Here is a 22,161-nt window from a genome sequence, read left to right as displayed (position 1 = left end):
CATCTCTTTTAACTACAATCCATATCTGCCTGTACTCCTTTTCTTTCAAGAAAATCCATCCTATTTTTTGACAATTACTCTTCTTACCTGTATCTTCCCCCTTCCATATTGAGCTAATATATCTTTCCCTGTCCTTGAACCACTTTGTCTTCCTTCCCCTCCCTTACAGCCCCCCACATAAAAATGTCTAATTCTTGTCCATGGGAAAGCACTTAAAATATCTGAAGATATTAAACATCTAGTGAATGATCTTTATCCTCTCCAGGCTGAACATCCTCTATTCCTTAATCTCGTCCATAGCAAGATCTCAAATTCAGATACTCCTCCCAGCCCTCCCCGTATACATCAGTCTATCAATACCCCACTCCGAATGACATTCTGCTGCAATGAATAAAATAGTTGACTTGTGGCCTGACCAGTAGAGAATATGATGGGTCCTTAACTCCTTGTCCTAAATAAATGGAGATTTTTGCACCTTTCCATTCCCAACCTGCTACAACCCAAGAGACTTTGTCCAGTTTTTGCAAATACCTTACTTCCTTGACTCATGACAGGATCCTTATCAATAGAAAAAATTTCAGATAGTTGATAATATTGAGTTCAAATTCTATGCTGTGCATAAACATTAAGAGAAGTAGGAAATACTCTCAGAAAATTATATCAATCCCCAGTGAATGTCGTGCTATTATAAACAGTCCATTTTTCAACCCCGTTAAGTGCCTTTTGCATGTCAATTCTATAATTTAAACTATTTGCTCTGTTTTTCAGCATCTCTCCATGTGAATATGTATCATTTTGTACCTTCATCACAACTATTAAAAAACAAATGGAAAACACATTGCTGCAAATGACAGGGTATAGAGCAAACTACTAGAAAACTTCATACATACTGAAACAGTTTACCATTTATCATTGTGGATAGAGTAATTTGAACATTTACTAATCCCTTCAATCATATTTGGTCCCAGTCTATGCTTCTCCATTTTATCAACTGAGATCACAAGTCCAACACCTATCTGAATCCCATTTCCCTGCACAGCAATGGTTCAAAATGCCATTCATATGTTTTGTAGAAGCCTAAAATGCCATTAATCTAAAACAGATTTGCACTCCATTGGAGTAGCTACATACTCCTTTAAAATCGAATCACAATCTTAGGATATCATTCTCTTTACAAATGTTAGTTTTATCTTTTGATTCTCAGTACGATTCTCCTGGGGGCGGGGGGAGGAATTCTGGTGTTTTTGCCATTCATCAATCAGCAGTATACATTCCTTTTGTCATCTTTCTGGATCTATTGTCTTTTGTATCTTTTGCAAATCTTCTCTAAAGTTTGGAGGAAGTAAAATTAAAACCTTCAAGTCTCCTGATAAAATCCCCAGTGTCCCCATGGGCCAAGTATAGCTTCTCATCCAATTTCTTCTCCTAAATCACTTCATAATTATCTGGGCCATCTCTGGTTTTGAAACACACACTTAATTTGCCAAGTTAGACTGCCTGACTTTATCTGTCCAGTAGAAACCTCCTCTTCTGCCCTATTTATCCCAACACTTCCTCTAGCTGCAAGTGAGTAAGACATGCACATGTGCACCTAAATATATTACCTGTCCTCACTTTTCCTCATATCCGGGCCTTTGTTTTTCATAACTCCAGGTGGTTTCTTTCACATTGGAGTTTAAGGGAACAAGACCATCTGGAACTATACCATATATAAGCTGTGGTATTTTTTTAAGAAAATGTGATCCTGCATTTTGAATTTTAGATTTATATGAACTGATCGAAATAGTGAAGAGGTATTGTTCAGTGCCTATTGTTGAGTAGTGAAGAATGTTACTGTTCATAGCAGAAACAGAAGTTAAGTGTTCTCATAGAAGCGTGCTAAATTGGTTTCGAGCAGCTGAAATGAGATACCTTAATTATTCAGAAAAGGACAGGCAAGGCAAACCCTTACAAAGTAGAAAATATTTGGGCTGGGCCTTAAAGCATGAGCAGCATTCTGCATAATAGAGATGTAGAAGAAGGCATTTGTTAACAAAAAATAGCCCAGTGTTTTGAGAACACAGGATGCATATCAGTGAGTGTAAATCAGTTTGGAAAATTATTTTGAGCCTTCAGCTCAAAATAATCCACATGCCAAAGTGGCACAGCCTTGGGGGCAGGGGGTGCCCTGAACCCCTCAAAATCATTGGCTATTTTACAAGACTTGGGGAACACTTTGACTTAATAAAAACTATACTTGAGTATCACTGTGTATTACTTTAGGTTTTCTACCTTTAGGTTAAAGAACATGTGAGGGCAATGAGGATATCTGTTTTGTTAACATGATGCCCCAAAACAAAATATGTATAAAGTGGTCAAAATATTTTTTGAGTGAGTAAATGAAATCCATGATTATACATATGGTTTACAAAATTATCATCACCAGCTGTGTCTGGCATAAATGTGCAGAATGAAGTGAACTGTTAGACAGGTAATAACTCCGGATCCATTTACTTCTTAAACATTGTTCTTCCAAAATTCAACAGGGGAGGTAAGAGGGAAAGGAAGAGAGGATATGGGAAAAGAGACACACATCTGTAAGCAGCTGAATGTGTAGAGACAGGTGCCAGTCATGTAGCCTCCAAAATTGGCATATACCTTCCACATTTGGTGCCTGAGGAAGGAGGGAGAAAGTGAAATGTAAATTATGTACTATAAAAATCAGCAGCTGTGTGCCCCTGTCTTCTGCTCTAATACATAGCTCTGAAACCCCAGGTTGCTCCCACTGAGTGGTGGAAAGGTAAAAGGAGACCAGATGTTTGAAGGTGACACACAGACTCTAAATGAGAAATGCTGCTGTGGACAAGATGAGAAAACGAAATCTTGCCTGGTGTAGAATCCTAAAAGAAGGAGGTGGGATCAGTGCTAGGTCATCTCACTAGAAGAGGCAGACTGGTGGGTGGCCAAGCTCAAGGCTTCTTGTAAGAGGTGTGGGTAGTCCCTTATCTAGAATGATTTGAAGGTGCCCCCAACTGGAAAGAACTTAGGCATACATCATTCATATAACTGCCAGGGGACACAGAAGTGAATTCCAAGGATATGCGTTCTGAATGAGGTCTAAATTATACTGTGCTTGCCCCAATTAAGTAGTGATACTACCATTGCTTCCCTCTGTGCCTGGGGGTAGTGGTTGGTATCCTTTATAGTGCTCCTAGAAATTCAGATATGCATGGCTTAGGCATCCCATATGGCTCATATTTGAATCAAGGGTTTGATTGGACACATCTGCTTGGCAGAACCTAGGTCACATGTCTGTAGTCTTGTTGCAAAGGCAGCTGGGAAAATGGATTGCTGCTTCTATTTCAATCATGGAATGTAGGGCCTAAAAGATGCAGGGTGACAACAAATTTATCAATTGTCTGCTATACTGGTTTTTGTGGGTTTGGGTTGTTTTTTGTTTTTGTGTGTGTGTTTTTGTTTTTGTTTTTGTTTGGACTTATACTAAATGTAGTTTCATGAAAGATTCAGTACTACATTTTTGAGTATTAAGATTGGTCCAGTTTTAGAAGTTGTGTGTTCACTCAATTTAAGAAACAGCACTTAAACATCAAAGTAAAATCCATTACACATTTGATTAATCTTTGACAAACAACCAATGTAGCAAAATAAAAACAGCTTCTGGTGTTTAATCATCCAAGTTTAGTTTCCAACCACCTCCCACTTTGTGAACTTTACAAATTTGAATACCTCTGCTTTTTTTTTTTCCATACTTAAAGTGGGCACGTTGCTATATATGCAGTGTGATATACAAGTTAAGCTATACATGTGAAGAATTGAGCAGAGTGCTAGACACAAACGGTAAACTGAGTTTATTGATCACTTGTGTGCCTGCCTCAGTGATAGAAAACATGTATACAAAGATGAATAAGCCATGTTCAATGTTTTCAAATAGCTAAGATTAAGAAAGCTACAGAATGGTTAACATCCTTTAAAAGAGCTATTCGCAAGGTATTATGGGAATGGAGTATAAAGTTTCTCATTGGGCAAGTACAGGAAGGCTTCAAAGGGAAATGTGATGGTTAATTTTGTGTCAGCGTGACTGGGCCATCAGGTGCCCAGACATTGGGTTAAATGTTCTGGGTGTGTCTATAAGGGTGTTTCTGGATGAGATTAGTATCTAAAGTCATAGACTGAATAAAGCAGACTGCCCTTCCCAACATAGGTGGGCTTCATCCAATCAGTTAAATCTGTGGATAGAACACAAAGACTGCCTAGGGAATTTTGCCTATCTGATGGACTGAGCTGGAGAAACATTCTTTCCTACCCTTGGACTATAGCTTACACTGTGAGCTGTCCTGTTTCTCCAGCCTTTGAACTACAACTCCAACTACTTTGGACTACAATTTACTATTAGTCTCCAGCTTGCCAACTGCAGATCTTGGGACTTCTCAGTCTCTATAATTGCATGGACCAATTCTTTAAAATTACTCACATATTAACATTGTAACTTAAAGATGTAAACAGAATGTTATTTAAAGATATTACATACTGTGTTCCTCTGGAGAACTCTAGTAGAGGAAATTATAAAATATCACATAAAGGGTAGGAGTTTGCAACATAATTAGGAACATCATTCACTTGTATTTTATTTTATTTTTGACTACATTGTAGTTAACATACAGGCCCTTGCATTTTAAATTCACACCTGTTCTTCTATAATGAAAAGGCTACCAATGACTGACAGAATATTCCATATTTGTATTTTGAGTTTACAGAGATACCTGGTTTTGTAACAGTTGTTCCGTTCTCTAGATTTGCCATAATCAGTACAGTAGCTATGAGTTAATGGGGCTGTATTGCACTTGACATGCAACTGGCCCAAACTGAATTCTACTGTACCTTATTGTGTAAAATACATAGTGGCTTTCAAAAACTTATTACAAGGAAAAGAATCTCTGATCACTCACATTTTCCTATATTTCTTACACAGTTAAATATCTTAGATAAATTTAGTTAAACATATTAAAATTCATTTTATCCAGGGACTCCTGGGTGGCTCAGTCAGTTGAGCATCCAACTCTTGATTTTGTCTCAGGTCATGATCCTGAGGTACCTGAGATTCTGCCCCGTGCTGTCAGCCCAGAGCCTGCTTGAGATTCTCTCACTCACTCTTTCTCTGCCCACAACCCCCCCCCCCAATAAATATTTTAAAAATTCAGTTTCTCCATTTGTTTCCTTATGCTACCAGAAAATTTAAACTGTGAACGTAGCTCATATTTCTGTTGGACAGCACTGCTTTGGTCTGGGACCAGTCGCATGATAGGGCATGGTTGTTTACTTGAAATACAGAATCTCAGCCCCAGACCTACTGAATCAAGAATGTGACCTTCAGCTAGATCCCAGGGAGACTTGTCTTTACAGAAGAGTTTGTGAAGTACTGTTCTAGCCCATTGTCCTCAAAATACCCCTTTTAATCCTCCAAGTGTAATAGAAGCTTCCTTTATGCAGCTCTCATTCCTAGAGAGGCAGACAGAGTAAAGACTATCCAACTTCACAAGAGGCAAGACTAGAATTTTGAATATCCTCTCCCTCCAGATCAGGTTTGTATTTAGTATATATCTAGGGTTCGGTTGTTAAAACACCATGCTTAGCAAGCTTCTGGCACAAAACAACTTCATCATGTCATCAGTTTTAAGAAGGAGGGAGAAGGAACAGTTTCCTCTGATATGCCCGTTTATCTTCAGTAGGCTCCTGCCCCCAACCTGGGGTCATTTCTGGTCCTCAGGTGCCCACAGGCCTCCTGCAAGTCCTTTGTTCACCCTCCCCTCCCAGTTTCTGCCCACAGCTGTTAGCAGGTTTCCCTCCCCATAGTTCCCCTTTATCATCTGGGCTGATCAGCCTCCCGGGCCCTGCTTTTCTGCTTTCTCTCATGACAGCTAATTTTGTGCAAAAGTAATCTCAGAGTAAGGTGTTTGTGCTTGATAATAGCTTAATATTTTACCTCTCCTGTAGTTTTATTGCATTTTAATAGAGAGTTCCTGGAAATAAAATGGCTTATCTTAACTAGAGAGAATGAAGCAGAAGGGGTGGAATTTGGGGCATCATGCCAGGCCAGTGAGAAAGATATCTTGGACAGAAAGGTCCTTGAGCGTCATTCTGTTTTCCATCTCTATAATCTGTATTCACCAGCATTGTCAGAAATTATTTCATATGAATATTAAATATCTTAGAAATTATCATTTTAATACATGAGATAAAATTGATACAGATTAAAGGAAAAAGAATCATTACCAAACAATAAGTCATCATTTAATTTTGTACAAATGTTGTGTTGCTGTTACCCAAAATTGGGTCCCCTTCTTGGTGGGTGTCAAGCCAAAAGACAACCAAGCCAAAGGATAGAAAAAGAAAAGGTTTTAATTACAACAAGTAAAAGAGAACACAGGGTATATTTCCCAAAGCAGTGTCTGCCATGAACAACAAAACTGGGGCAGTTGTAAGCTAAAGGTGCATACATATTCATGAGGGGGTTTGTGTGATGGGGAATTCAGCATGGACTTGGGGCGAAAGTCCTCTTAGGTGATAGAAATCAGGTCAAAGTCATGAGGAACCAGCAGGGTTCAATTCTGTCTTCAGTTAATCTGGTATTTGAGTGTTCAAAGGGGTTTAAAACCTACAAAGATAACTTAAGAATGTGTGCCTGGTCAGTCTTTACTTTGGAACCAGCACTGGGAATTTGACCACTATTACTGTTGCTGATATGATTAGGCTAATCTCCTGGCCTGATTGTGGCTTTTTGTTCTTCCATTCTTTTGTTCTCTTAAAATCATTATCTACTGGATTCTATTCTTTTTTATATTCCAGGAAGTTCTGCCAGAAATGTGCTTTGGACAACTGGTACTGGTCAGGCATATATCACAAGAGAGCCTGGGGCCTAAAGTGACTTATATGTCAAGAAAGCTACCCCTTATCTTTTCCCAGAGACCCCTAACTCTCTACTTATATTACCTTAAACAACATGAACAATTAGAGAATAGGAATGGGATATTTTATCCCATTTTACACTTGAGCTCAAAACATTACCTTTTAAAAACACTTTTAAAAATATAATACATTTACAGGAAAACATATGAAGTATTGAAATTTTACAAAGTAAATATCCAAATAATATTCACTCTGGATAAGAAATTATTTTCCAATAAATATATCTTAGTTTAGATGTTTAGTTTTCTATTTTATATAAATAGAAACATGTCTAGCTTTTTCAAAACGGATTATTAGATTCAGGCATGTTGTATGCTGTGGCTATCTACATTTCAAACAAAAAGAATCCGCTGTATGAGTAAACTAGAATTTATTTGTATATTATACTACTGATGAAGTCTGGGTTTTGTGCAGTTTAGAGATAGTATAAATAATACTGTTGTCAACATACTCATTCATGGCTTTTGTGCACTTGTGTAATTGCACATGTGCATGTATTCCTGATGAATGAAATTGCTTATAACAAACTGCCCCAAATCTGATTAAAAAAAATGTATTTGTCCCTCATATACCTCTGTTAGTTGGAATGTCTTATCTTCAGATTGGTATATATCTTCTTAAACCAGTGGGTATCTCAGGGCATAACCTCATGGTGATGGGAGAATCAAAAGAGCATGAGCTCCACTGCATGTGTGTATTTTCATGCCTCTACTCACATCACATCTATTAGCATTCCATTGGCCAAAGTAAGTCACATGATCAAGCCTAAAACCAGTGAGTAAGTACACTCCACCTACTATAAGGTCGTGGTAAGGGTGTACAGATATACTATCTGTACAGAGAAGAATGGAGACCAACAATCTATCTAACATGTAAGTTATAGGTATGATGAGCTTTGGTAGACAGTCCCAAGTAATTTTCCGTTTATGTATCACCTGTAGTAGATGATCATTCTCCTTGGCTCCACACGTTCACTATTTGGTATCGTCTGTTTTTTAAACCTGCTCTTCTATTTTGACATTTGCATCATGTAGTGATTTTTAAGTGTATGTATTTTGAGAGAGTGTGCATGTGAGTGGGGGAGGGGCAGAGAGAGAGGGAGAGAGAGAGTCCCAAGCAGGCTCTCTGCTGTCAGCACAGAGACTGGCATGGGGCTTACTCCCATGAACTGTGAGATCATGAACTGAGCCGAAATCAAGAATCAGGCACTTAACAGACTGAACCAATTAGGTACCCTGGCATTATATGGTTGCTTTTTTACTGATTATTAATGTTTGTACAGCTTTAAATTTGTCAGCCATCTGAATGGTGTTTACTTTACATTTACTAAAATTGGAACATTTTAAAATTTAAAGTTGAATTTAAAAATTTTAAATTGGAAAGTTAGCATGGTCCTAAGCAAATTTGGGAAGCATCTATTTTTTTACCCTATTATCTCCTCAATACCTGGTGTCAATATCAATGCCCCCTCACCCCAAGAAAGAGGAAGAGACTTCATACATTTTGATACTAATCTCTCCACCTAGGATACTCTTTTCTTTCCTTACCCTTCTGAGTGAGATAACTTTAAGATAGCCCAAAGGTCAGCTGTCCTATGAAGTCTTGGCCTATTTACCGACCTCCAACTTTAAGTGGATTTTGTTATACTTCTGTTGTGCCCTCATTTAATGACAAGGACAATATATTACTGAACTTTGTATCCCTAGTACCTAGTATCTATAAGTGGATAAGTGAAAAATTTTCTAAAATAGCATGCTTTTTACAAGTTGTGTGATAATAGGCAAATGACATAACTTCTAATGACCTTTAACTTCTCATCTGTAATTGGATGTGAGAAGAGTTCTTCATAGCTATTACAAGATATAAATGACATAATGAATGTAAAATATTTATATATTTATGAAGCAAGCACAATTTCAGTGCTTAATGAATGATAGTAATAAATGTTATTACTTCAAACAAAGAACCTCAATATCTTGCCCACTTTTTATTGGAGAAGATTGCCTCTTTCTCAGTGACTTGTAGAAATTCATTATACGTTCTGGATATGAGTCTTTGTTGACACATATACTTTATTCCACACTAGGGCTTACATTTGCCGTCTCTTCATAGAGCCTGTGATAAACTGATCTGTTTTAGTGTACTCAGTTTTAACAAATGTATTCTAATTTTTCAATCTTTTATTTTATAGCTAGTGTTCATATAAGTTTTTGAGAGGTCTTACTATTCCAAACCATGAAGGTATTCTCCTACATTATCTCCTAGAAGTTTTGTTTTGTTTTGCATATTTATACCTACAATCCAACTAGAATTGATTTCTGTGTATATTGTAAGATAGCAATCAGCTTCCATTATCTTCGATATTTATACCTATTCAATGGTGCTACTTGTTGAAAATATTTTCTTTTCAATATTTTCTACTTTTCTACTGCTCTGAAATGCCATTTCTGTTTCCTTAAAGTGTTCGTTTGTGTGTGCATTTTCATTTTGTCGGCTTATTTTTCTATGTGCCAAAATCACCTTGTTCTAATTGCTGTAGATTAACACTAAATTGTGATCTACAGCTTATGTTCTTTTTTGAGATTCTCAGATATTTTTGTCCATTTTAATTTCCATATTTACTTCAAATCAGTTGGTGAATCTAGTCACATTTGCCCACCACCTAAGTCTGTTTGGTATGTATTTATAGATGAATTAGGGGAAAGCAGTCCTCATCAAAATATTTAATCTACCAATACATAATTAGGACCTATGCTTCTACTTATGTCATCTTTAATTTTTCTCATGTCCTACAACTTCCTAAGTAGAAGTCTTGCAACACTTTTGCAAGATTTATTCTTTGAGATTTGATATTTTTGACAGTATTTAATACAATAATTTCATTTATTCTATTTGCTGATTGTGTATAAAAAATGACTTTTTTTTCCTGTATTGACCTTGTTGCCAGAAAACTTACTAAATTGATTGATTCAATCTACAAAATTATCTGTAGAGTCTTTGAAATATTCTATATACCCAACAGACATTTTTCTGTGAATGGTGACATTTTCCCTTTTTGAGTTTTTTTCTTTTTTACATATTTTTGTCTAGCTGAACAGGTGGAACCACCAGCATAAAGTAAATAAAAGTATTTATAATCAATAGATCCTCTCCCCTTCCCCAGTTCCCCTCAATGGTAGCACTTCTCAAACCATAGTACAACATCACAATCAAGATAGAGATATATTCAAGATACAGAACATTTTCATGACTACAATGATCCTTTATGTAGACTTTGAAAACAACACCCACTCCCTCCATAGTTCCTGGCAACCATTAATCTGTCATCCATATCTATACTTGTGTCACTTCAAGAGTATTATAAAAATAGAATCCTAGAATATGGAAACTTTGTGGATTAGCTTGTTTCAATTAGCATATTCTGGTGGAGATTCATCTAGGCTATTGCATGTATCAACCTTACATTCCTTTTTTTTATTGTTGAATAATAGTCTATGATATGGATGTACCACAGATTGTGTAACTATTGAAGGGTATTTAACATGTTTCTCATTTTTGGCTATTATGAATAAAGCTACTACAAATGGGAAAAAAATAGTGTTTCTTTATGTGAACATAAGTCTTCATTTCTCTGTAATAAATCCAAGACTACAATTGCTGCTTTACATATTACATGTGGAAAATAAATACATGTGGCACCCCAGTTGTCACTTTTTTCAAAGCCATTCTGATAGGTATGTAATAATAGTTCATTGTGATTTTAATTTGCACTTACCTAAGGCTAGTAATTTTTTCTTTTTTTAACAAAAGGAAAGGGACTTCTATTTCCATTATATTCTGGTGGTATCTCCAGAATGAATTGGATTCTATCCTGAAACATCTAAGACACTGGTCTGTGGAGTCTTATCTTCCAATTATATTCACATTTGGAAGTCATTCACTTGGTATTCATTTTTCTTTTCCACCATCAGTGTCACTGTGTCCTAGTACCTCTAATTTGAATTCCAAATTTTTAAAAACTTTCTCTAATTTACCCACTTTGGTTTGGATTCTTATTTCAATATTAGAGCTATTGGTCATTTTCCCCACATTATTGTATCAGGATCAACTATTTAATTTTCTGGATCCAGTGGAAGAAATGCAGACTTCTTATTCTAAAATTGAGAATTACAAACAGTGATCGTAGAGCATCAAACAAAGCATGGATTCTTGTAAGCGTAGAGTACTGTGTGACTGAACAGGTGGCATGCCCATGATGCCAGCTAAAGCTAATGATGTTGAACATGTTTTATGTGCTTATTTGCCATCTGTGTATCATATCTCATGGAATGTCTATTCATGTCTTTTTTTTTTCCACTTTCTAAATGGATTGTTCTTAAGATTTGAGAGTTCTTTGTATATGCTAAATAGTAGTCCTTGGTCAGATATCAGGTTTGCAAATATTTTCTCCTATTCTAGCTTCTCTTTTTATCTTCTTAATGGGGTCTTTTATAGAGCAAAAGCTGTTTTAAAATTTTGAAGTCTAATTTATAAACTTTTCCTTTCATGGACTTTGTGTGTCAGGTCTAAGATTTTTCCTGGCCTTGGATCTTGAAGATTTTTCCTATGTGTCTTCTAAAAGTTTGATAGTTTTATGTTCAAGCTTCTGATCCATTTTAGATTGATTTTTCTATAAAATGTGATCCTGAGTTAGAGGTTTGCTTGTTTTTACCAATGTAAAATTTTTCCTATGCCATTTGTTGAAAAGGCTCTCTTTTCTTCACTAAATTACTTTTGCACTTTTGTCAAAATGTAGTTACACTTTTGAATGTTTATTTCTGAGTTCTCTGTTCCGTTTTATTGAGCTATGTGTCAATACTATGTAGTCTTGATTACTATAGCTATACAGTAAGTCATGAATTCAGGAAACCTGATTTTTCCTACTTTGCTTTCTAAAAATGTTTTAGTTTTTCTAGTTTTTTTTGTTCTTCTCATAAAAAAACTTTTAAAAATGGTGCCCATGTCCACACATACATATGAGTGTTCCAAAATTTTGATAGGCATTGTGTTGTCTTTACACCAATTTGTGGAGAATCAACATCTTTACAATGTTGAGTCCTCTAAGGCATGAAAATGATATGCTTTTGCCTTTAGATTTTTAAGTTTCATTCATCAGTGTTAAGGGCTTTTAGCATATAAAGCCTGCATATGTTTTGTTTAAACCTCAGTATTTAATTTTTTGAAGTGTTCTAAATTGGTTCACTGTTAGATCCGTTATAGTCTAAATGTTTTCTGTCTTGCTAGGCTGCACTTGGTTTCACCTGGGCTTTTTTGTTTTGTCTGTACCCATTAGTGTTTCCAGGCTGCCATCTTCTTCAGTTTCAAATTTGTGAGGCAAAAAGAAAACCTAGAGAACTCACTACACGGCTATTCCTTGGATCTCAGAGTTCCTAGCCAGGCTGTCTTTTCCTCCCCAACTTTCAGAGTCCTCTTAAGCTTGTTCTATGTACAGTTTTCATGGTTTTATTTTATGTAGCAGGAGGCATAGGGAAAAGTACATCTATTTCATCTTCCCAGAAACCACAGTCTTGGTTTAAACCAAAACTCTGCCACTAGATGTGGCTTATATTGTATCTGAGCTCCAAAAGCTCCTTGGAACCCTTCTGGAGGTGTCCATTGAGGGAAGGTGAAGAACTGGCAGAACTATGGGACTCCCACAACTGATCTAACCATAAAAGTTAGTTTTTTCTGTGAAGAGATAATCTGTATTTAAACACATTCTATCTTAAAATACTCTGGGACACAACCATTTTACAGATCATGGCCATAGGATTGTGCAGTCATTCATCATGATTATGGTAAATGGGGGAAAGAAAGGTAGAACAAGATGTCATCATTTCTTTCTGAAGGAACTAGGGAGAGGAGAACATCTACTCTTTTCTTTTCCTCACCCCCCAAACAAGAAGTGAGGCAGAGACAAAGGACTTGAAGCACTCAGTGTCAGTGCCTGTAGCTCAACCCCGTTACCTCTCATTTCTGTTTAGCAGAAGAGAGCCAAGGAATCAGGTTTCTCAAGAACCCCTCTATCTGGCTGAAAAGAAAGTGTTAGAAGGCTCTAACATTGAAAGGATGTGGATGTCCTGAAATATTTTCTGTTCATGACAGTTTTGGGAAAGAACATTGATTTTGCTGCTCTTGCCAAGCTGCTGCAGGTCTACTCACTAATGATGACTATTAACTCTTTTCAAAGACCTCTCTGTTGGTTTATCCTTGCTATGAAAAGCCATTGTTTAGAATGGCCTCTCTCAGTAATGGCCATCTGCAGGTGCAAATCTCCAGGTAGTGTTTGTTATTCCAAAGGAAGCACTACAGCTTGTACCACCTCAATAGGTTTGCTGTGGAAAATCTACCTGAGGACCCTATAGAATGTATATGGTTGTCCCCTTGGAGTTAAACTTCCCAGAGCAGTGACATTGGGCATTTTCCTGGGAGCAGCAGGGAAATGTTGATTGGTATGAACTACCACACTAAAATCTGTCTATAGGAAAGATTTCAATTGCTGTGTAATTCAGATATCATCACCCCTTACTCTTCCCAGACCTAAATAAACTTGGCTTACTCCTCAATTTTAAAGCATGATAAAAAGTCTAAACTCTGCCCTATAATTCCCGTGTATTTCTAGGATTTACTTTTTAATGACACCCCTTTCTTCAGCTCTTATTTCCATGGTGGGGAAGTATGTTCTCATAAACTTTTAGTCTTCTCTGAAGCTAAGTTCAGCCAGTTTTCTTTTATTTATTTATTTTTTATTTTTTTTTTCAACGTTTATTTTTGGGACAGAGAGAGACAGAGCATGAACGGGGAAGGGCAGAGAGAAAGGGAGACACAGAATCAGAAACAGGCTCCAGGCTCTGAGCCATCAGCCCAGAGCCTGACGCGGGGCTCGAACTCACGGACCGCGAGATCATGACCTGGCTGAAGTCGGACGCTTAACCGACTGCGCCACCCAGGCGCCCCTTCAGCCAGTTTTCAAAACCATTTTCAAATCCAGCAAGCTTATATACCCTTATTAGATTTCACTGAATATTTATGTTCAAGAGGATGGGCTGTGCTAGAATCAATGCAATTCCCTTTCTTTCTTGGCCTCTCACCAGTCCTCCCCCTTCCAAACTCTGTTTTCTATCTGTTACTTTTGAGGATTGACTTCAGCTCAACTTGAGCTCCTCTGGGTGTCTTCTGCTGTCTTCCTAAATAAGTACATTTCAAATGTTTCTAATTTAACACTCATTACAATACAGTTGAATTACCTGTTTATTTTCATGTATTCTCCCAAGATTATAAACTATGTGGATAGAAATCAGCTGTCTTTTTCAACATGGTAGATTCTGTGCCTATCAGAGTATGTAGCACAGATTACACACTCAAGCACATATTGATGTCATTATTGATAAATATATTGATATATTAGATTTGTATCAGTACTGGTTTAGTTTCTCTTTCTGCTCAAGAGAAAATTTCTAGTACACTGTGTTCTAAGATGTTTCTGCTTTATACCCATATAAACACACAATTAAGATGATTTGCTTAAGTAATTGAGAAAGTTCTTATAAATTATCTGAACCTGAACCTTCATGTTGTATTTTTTTAATTGGGTTAATGATTAATATCTTAGAGATGTATACTACCTCAGAGTTACAGAAACATATCTTCAGTGTAAGGCCAGTTATTACACATTTCAGGTTTTCAGGCAAACCATGTAAGAATTTTTCAAGTATCTTAAGATTTTCAAAAAAGTCTTCTAGTGAGGGGCACCTGGGTGACTCAGTTGGTTGAACATCCAACTCTTGATTTCATCTCAAGTCATGATCCCAGGGTCCTGGAATCAAGCCCCCTATCAGGTCCTGTGCTGAGCATAGAGCCTGCTTAAGATTCCCTCCCTTTCTCTCACTCTGCCTCTCTTTCTCTGCCTCTCTCTCTCCCTCTCCCCTGCTCACGCTGTCTCTGTCTCTCTGTCTCAAATAAAGTCCTCTAGTGAAAATTCAACAATAACCTAATATTTTCTCAGTTACATATTGTGGTTTTAATATATCCAAATTTTGCATTTACAACTAACATCTTAAAGGTATTTGAATATATTCTGCAAAAGAATTAAATAAATTTTTGTATAGATTATTCAGAACATCTTAATGTTTTTTAATTATAGACCTTATATTTTGGAAGATTATTGTAAACATATACTACCAAATTGTCTGATTTATTAGTTGGGTTGGCGGGGGGCGGGGAAGCGGAGCGGGGAAAATGACCACATGGGTAAATAGAAATGGCAGAAGTAGAAGTGATTTAGTTTTAATATAATTTAAACTTAAAGCAATATACTTACTATATAACATGGCTTGGGTTTAAATTGTGGTCTTTTTTTCTTCCTTACTTCCTCTTTCTTTTCTATTTTTTCTCTCTCTCATGCTCTTTCTCTCCCTCCCTCTCTCTTTCCTTTTTAAAGCACCATTGTTATATTCCACTTTAGTTTATCCTTCTAGAACACCTGTGTATTGACTAGTATGTACTATTAACTCCATATTACAAGTAAGATTAAGTGGTTGGCCAATTATAACAGCAGTATTTAGTGATGGATGTGAGGCTTTATACAGGTCTTTGGTGGCTTCTGCCTGTAAAATTTTAGAGAAGGAAAGTGAAGAAGACCCATCCTAAGAGAAGCAATGGTGTCCAATCAATCATCAGTGTTTTCAAATGAATTTTAAAGTGGTATTTTAAGGTAGAATTTTAGAATTTAAGGTGGAATTTTAGAGATACCTCTAAGAATGTGGCTCCACTGTGCTTTTCAGTACAAATAATATAGCAGGCAGTTACTATTATTTCTGCCTGATAAAGCTTTGTATATATACATTTGGCCTCTTGCTTTAGAAGATAAATGAATTCACTTCAGGGCTGCATCTATAGGCAGATGATTGAAATTCAGGGAGGTGTTTATATGTATTCAAGAGAGAATTTCTGTCACTGCATTTCTACATGGGAGGTCTCAAAGGGAGTGGATGGATGGAAACAGGAGGGAAGATTGTTTATTGGAAGGAAATGAAAGGGATTAGTTTCTATGGAGGCCAGGGAGGTGACCTAGATTCACAACACTGGAATGTGTACTGTGATAGACACTTCTTAAAAGAGAGAAAGAAATCTTGGATAGAAGGCCTGACTTAATTTCCAGCCAATTCACATCAAGTCTCTTTGAAGGGGTTTTCTGATCCCAAGAGAAGCTTTTATTTGATATATGTTTCATGTGCTGGGTTTATCTAGGGCTCAGATAATCACACAGAGCAGTTCTTGTCTGGATTACTCAGCATGCTCCTGGCCTCAGCAGGCTCTTTTTGGGGCCTTTGAGTTTAAATAAACAAACATGAAATCTGAAAGACTCACATATGATTCTTAGGTCACAGCATCCTTTCAGAGTAGCTATTCTTATTTCCCTATGAAATTGAAAAACAACCCTATGCATTAAAAAAAATATCCACACGATTTCTCATGTGTAAAAGGCAGATCAGTGAAAATACAAAGAGCACTGGAATAGAAAATAGAAAGACTGTGTGGTTGCTCATATATTGAATGGTGTCACAGAATGGTCAGTAGTTGCTGAAACCACACCTGATTGACCAGCCTGCAGATTATACTTCCCACAATTTTCTTTCTGGAGCACAGTCATAAGGTATGACTTTTCCTTGAAGAGGTAGGCTTATGTGCCTCTAAGTTTTTGGATCTTAACTTCCCATTGCATATATGTGTGTCTTCCACTGTGATTGTTTAAGTTCTTGAGAGTAGAGACCAGGATCGTGTGTGTGCATGTGTTTGTACATCTTCACATCTCCAGCACCTAGCGAAAACTTAGTTTTGGGGAAGTTCTCAGTACTGTGTGTTTAAAAAGTGTCTCCTTGGTTGACCATTACTATTTTCTAAACCAGAAGGTTCCGAAAATCACATGTGGTTCAAAGCCAACAGTATGAATAATTGTTGAAATTGTGCAAAAATTCAATGCTGTCCTAAATGCTGTTAGTAGTGGTTCCGTTTGCTCTTTACTTAAAATATAAATGGTGGATGGGGCACCTGGGTGGCTCAGTCATTTAAACATCTGACTTTGCCTCAGGTCATGATCTCACAGTTTGTGAGTTTGAGTCCTGCGTCAGCTGTGCTGGCAGCACAGAGCCTGCTTGGGTTTCTCTATCTCTCTCTCAAATAAAAAAAGAAAGAAACATTTAAAAAAAAATAAAGAAATTGGGTGGTGGGGAAGTCATTAAACCCAAAGTAAATAGAAGGAAGGAAATACTAAAGATTAGAAGAGAGGTAAATAGAGAATACGGGGGAAAAAAAGGAGAAAATAAATTATACTGTTACTTCTTTAAAAAGATGAACAAAATTGACAAACTTTTAGCTATATTAACTGAGTTTACTCAAATAAGAAATTAAAATAGGGAACTTAGTACCAAACTTACAGAAACAACAACAACAAAAAATCAGAATTGTATGCAGAAGAATGAATACCCTTACCAAACATATTGAACAAAACAACAACAAACTGAAAATGGATCAATAACGTATAGGCAAAAAGCTAAAATTATAGAACACTTAGAAGAAAACATAGAGTTAAATATTCATGACCTTGAATTTTAGAATAGATACTTAGAACACCAAAAACATGAACAATAAAGAAAATTATACTTCATAAAGATTAGAAACTTTGCATCAAATGCCATTGTTAATAAATTTTAAAAACCTACAGAATAGGAAAAAAATATTTACAAATCATTTATAAGTGTTTAGAATCCAGAGTATATAGGCGTGTATAAGTTAACAAGTACACAAACATATTAAAACTTCTTACAATTTTTGGTGTACAATTCTTTACCTTCTTGGTTGAGTTTATTCCTAAGTATTTTATTCCTTTTTGTGCTATTATAAGTGGAAACATTTTGTTTTCTTTTTAGATTGTTTATCATCAGTGTATAGAAACATAACTGACTTTTTGTGTTTTTGTATCCTGTAACTGCTGAATTTATTAGAAGTTCCAAAAGTCCTCCCTTCCCCTAGCCCCATGGAATCTTTAGAGCTTTCTATTTATAAAATCATGCTATCTGTAAATAGAATATTTTACTGCTTCTCTTCCAGTTTGGATGATTTTTATTTATTTTTCTTACCTCATTGCTCTGGCTAGGACTTTAGAACTATGTTAAATAGAAGTGATTAAAGTAGACATATTTGTCTTGTTCCTGATCTTAGAGGAAAAGCTTTCAGTCTTACACTGAATAGGATGTTGCGATGCGAATATGCAGTGCATGATGAAGAACAGACTGATAAATGTGTTTCACAATTTGTTTTGTAGGTAATATGACCAAGGTACCTCAAATCATAATATTGTCCTAATGAAGGAGAAATAAATCTTAAAGCGGAAATTCTTTCCTATATTTTCCTGGGTTATCCTTCTTACTTTGTGTACTCAACTAGAATCTCTGATTCTTTTATTTAGTTAACCTATTTAGAAATTCTTGGTTATGAAATCTAAAAATCATGCCTTTCAGATTAATATATTTGAGTATAAATTCTGTCTTGTGTTTTTCAGAAGATGCTTATAAGACCCAGGTTAGAATTGACAATGAGCCAGCTTATTTGGACATTTTGGACACTGCTGGTCAGGTAGGTAATTTTCATAGCTTTCTCTAATCTTTGAGTCCAGTTTAGGCTTTAATCTCAAATCCATTTATCACAAAGAAGAGTTTAACAATTCAAACAGGACAAGAACAAATTCACAATAGCGATGGGGGATTAAATAAGAAAAGAATTGGAAGGGAAATGTGACTCTTGGCCAACAGAATATTTCAACATTCCCATAATGTTTTAAATATAAAAATATAAATGTAGATGTAATATTGCCATCTAAGATGATAAAATTAGTTTATTCCTCAGATGTATGTAAAACTTGTCTTAGACCCTAATATGATGATAATTTTTATTAGAAAAATGTAGTGAGGTAAAAAAGGAAGATCTGCTCAGCAAATACGCTCATGGAACCAAGGCTAGAGACAGGCAGAATGGGTGACATAAGCAAGATGCATCACAATCTAATGCATTAATTTACAAATGTGTAGATAAGAACAAGGACAAAAACTTCTTTGGTTTAAAAGATACATAAGAAAACAGAAAGGTGGCAAATCAAACAATGATTAGAAAAAAAATAAGCAAAATATAACCAACCTTAAAGTGGGCATACCTGTATTAATATCAGACAGAACAGATTTTATTGCAAAAAAGCATTAATAAGGTGTGAAAGTGTCCTTTTGTAACGGAAGAATAATCAAAGATAATTTCTGGTCTATATTCAAGACAAATGTGAATCCAAAACACATAAACCCAAAAGCATGTATAATGGGAAACTTCAATGCACCTCCGTGAGTACGTGCTATGTCAAAAAGTAGTGCGGTTGTAGATTTGAGAACTCATTTAGCTGAAACAGCATGTTGCAGTCGATGTGTGAGTAGGCATTCTTTTCACATAAGTTTTTACACATTTTATTGATGTCTAATACAATTGCACAAAATGTAGTCTGAGATTATTTGATACATATATAATTTTGCTTTGTGACTTAGAATGTGATAAACTTTTGGGATATGTTTAAGCTAGTGACTACCTCTCCAGTGGGAAGGGGAGAGTGACAAAGTGGACTTCAACTATTATATGTAATGAGCCATGTTTCATAGAGTTCTGATTAAATATAAGAGAATATTAATAGTTGAGAGCCTGGATCATAGGTTCACAGATCTTCATTATGTTATTTTCCTTTTGTACTTAAAGGATTTATATGTTTAAATGTTCTATTTCATCTCTTTGATATAACTATTTAAAAACACTACATTAACTGGCACATTGGTATATGCCTCTGGCATTACGTGGTCTGTTTCTATATTTATGAGATTTATTAAGACTATTCGAAGTCCATATATTAGCAAACTCATTTGTTCTGAGGGATATTAGGACAATGGGCTTATGGTAGAAGAGGAGGGCTGAAGCCATTGGGGCTATTTAGAGTGGGGAAATTATTTCAGTTCCTTGAAAGAGCTGCATTATCCAAGGGAAAATATACTTCTTTTCAGGGGAACTTTAAGCCTAATTACAAGAAGATTGAGTAGGTTAAATGTCATTCAATTTAATAAAGTATTTTTTAACATCACGTTATCAAGTTCACTAGCATACAGTATATACAGTGTGCTCTTGGTTTGGGGGGTAGATTCCCGTGATTCATCACTTACATACAACACCCAGTTGTCATCGCAACAAGTGCCCTCCTCAATGTCCATCACCCATTTTCCCCTCTCCTCCACCCCCCCCATCAACCTTCAGTTTGTTTTCTGTATTTAAGTGTCTCTTATGTTTACCTCCCTCCCTCTCTGTTTATAACTAGTTTTCCCCTTCCTTTTCCCCATGGTCTTCTGTTAAGTTTCTCAATTTCCACATATGAGTGAAAAAATAGGATATCTGTCTTTCCCTGACTGACTTATTTCACTTAGCATAATACCCTCCAGTTCCATCCACATTGCTGCAAATGGCAGGATTTCATTCTTAGTGCCAACCAATATTCCATTGTATATATAAACCACATCTTCTTTATCCACCCATCAATTGATGAACACTTGGGCTCTTTCCATAATTTGGCTATTGTTGAAAGTGCTGCTGTAAACATTGCCCCTATGAATCAGCACTCCTGTATCCTTTGGATAAATTCCTAGTAGTGCTATTGCTGGGTCATAGGGTAGTTCTATTTTTAGTTTTTTGAGGAACCTCCATACTGTTTTCCAGAGTGGCAGCACCAGTTTGCATTCCCACCAACAGTGCAAGAGGGTTCCCATTTCTCCACATCCTTGTCAGCATCCGTTGTTTCCTGAGTTGTTAATTTTAACCATTCTGACTGGTGTGAGGTGGTATCTCAGTGTGGTTTTGATTTGTATTTCCCTGATGATAATTTATGTTGAGCATCTTTTCACGTGTTTATTGGCCATCTGGATGTATTCTTTGGAGAAGTGTCTATTCATGTCTTCTTCCCATTTTTTCACTGGATTATTTGTTTTTTGGGTTTCGAGTTTGGTGAGTTCTTTATAGATTTCGGATACTAACACTTTTTCAGATACGTCATTTGCAAATATCTTTTCCCATTCTGTTGGTTGCCATTTAGTTTTGTTGATTGTTTCCTTTGCAGTGCAAAAGCCTTTTATCTTGATGAGGTCCCAATAGTTCATTTAATATAATAAAGTATTTGTAACAACTGAAAACCTCCTCTGACAACAACAACAACAACAAGCTTCTTGGGAAATAGCCAACCTACCTCACTAAAAATAGTCAACTAGAATTACGCTTTGGTAGAAAGTGAAACCCTTTGTATTTTTTTTAATTTTTTTTAATGTTTATTTATTTTTGACAGAGAGAGAGAGAGACACACACAGAGCATGAGCGGGGGAGGGGCAGAGAGAGAGGGAGACTCAGAATCCGAAACAGGCTCCAGGCTCTGAGCTGTCAGCACAGAGCCTGACGCTGGGCTCGAACTCAGACCGTGAGATCATGACCTGAGCCAAAGTCGGACGCTCAACCGACTGAGCCACCCAGGCACCCCACCCTTTGTATTTTTAATAGTCAGTCTACAAGAATGTATGAACACTTACCTGGTCACATTTGGTATTAATGTAATAATGGATAACTAGATGTTTTTCCTCTCCATTGGTGTAGGGTTGGCCATATTACACTGCCCAGGTCAATGAATTGTCAGCAGATGAATCAACCTGCTAGTTCTTGGTTGAGGTCTTAGGAGGCACTAAGGGTGCTTCTGCTATGCATGAAGAGAAGGCATGAGGCAGGTAACCCTTGGTTACAGGAAAATGAGGGAAACACATGGAACAGACCTAGACTCAAATCAAAGACTAGAGCAAAGCCCAGCTCACTCACAATCTGACGCACATCTGTTCTAGCCACCACACAAACTGATGAACTAGAAAAAATCATGAATACTAGTAGCTTCAAGCTCCTAAGTTTAAGTAGCTTTGTCATGCAGCATTGTTATGATAATAGCTGTCAGTGCAGCAAATTAAATGAGCCCTTATTAGTTCAATATGCCTAGAGATGGAGACTATTACTTGTTTGTAGATGAAGTGGTGAGTGTGGAGAGAGAAATCTACA

At 36.5% G+C, this 22,161-nt stretch overlaps 1 protein-coding gene across 1 annotated transcript in view; it reads left to right on the top strand.

Annotated features, from left to right (window-relative positions):
• Window positions 1–22,161, top strand: part of RIT2 (Ras like without CAAX 2) — a 363,856-nt gene that overhangs the window by 108,026 nt on the left and 233,669 nt on the right. Inside the window, exon 3 of the mRNA XM_027068876.2 lies at window positions 18,563–18,636. Within this exon, the coding sequence (XP_026924677.1) occupies window positions 18,563–18,636 (74 nt within the window). The remainder of the gene's footprint in view (window positions 1–18,562; window positions 18,637–22,161) is intronic.

This window comes from Acinonyx jubatus, chromosome D3 (genome assembly GCF_027475565.1).
Source record: "Acinonyx jubatus isolate Ajub_Pintada_27869175 chromosome D3, VMU_Ajub_asm_v1.0, whole genome shotgun sequence".
In the NCBI taxonomy this organism is placed as follows: Eukaryota; Metazoa; Chordata; class Mammalia; order Carnivora; family Felidae; genus Acinonyx; species Acinonyx jubatus.
This window is presented reverse-complemented; position numbering and strand designations above follow the sequence as displayed.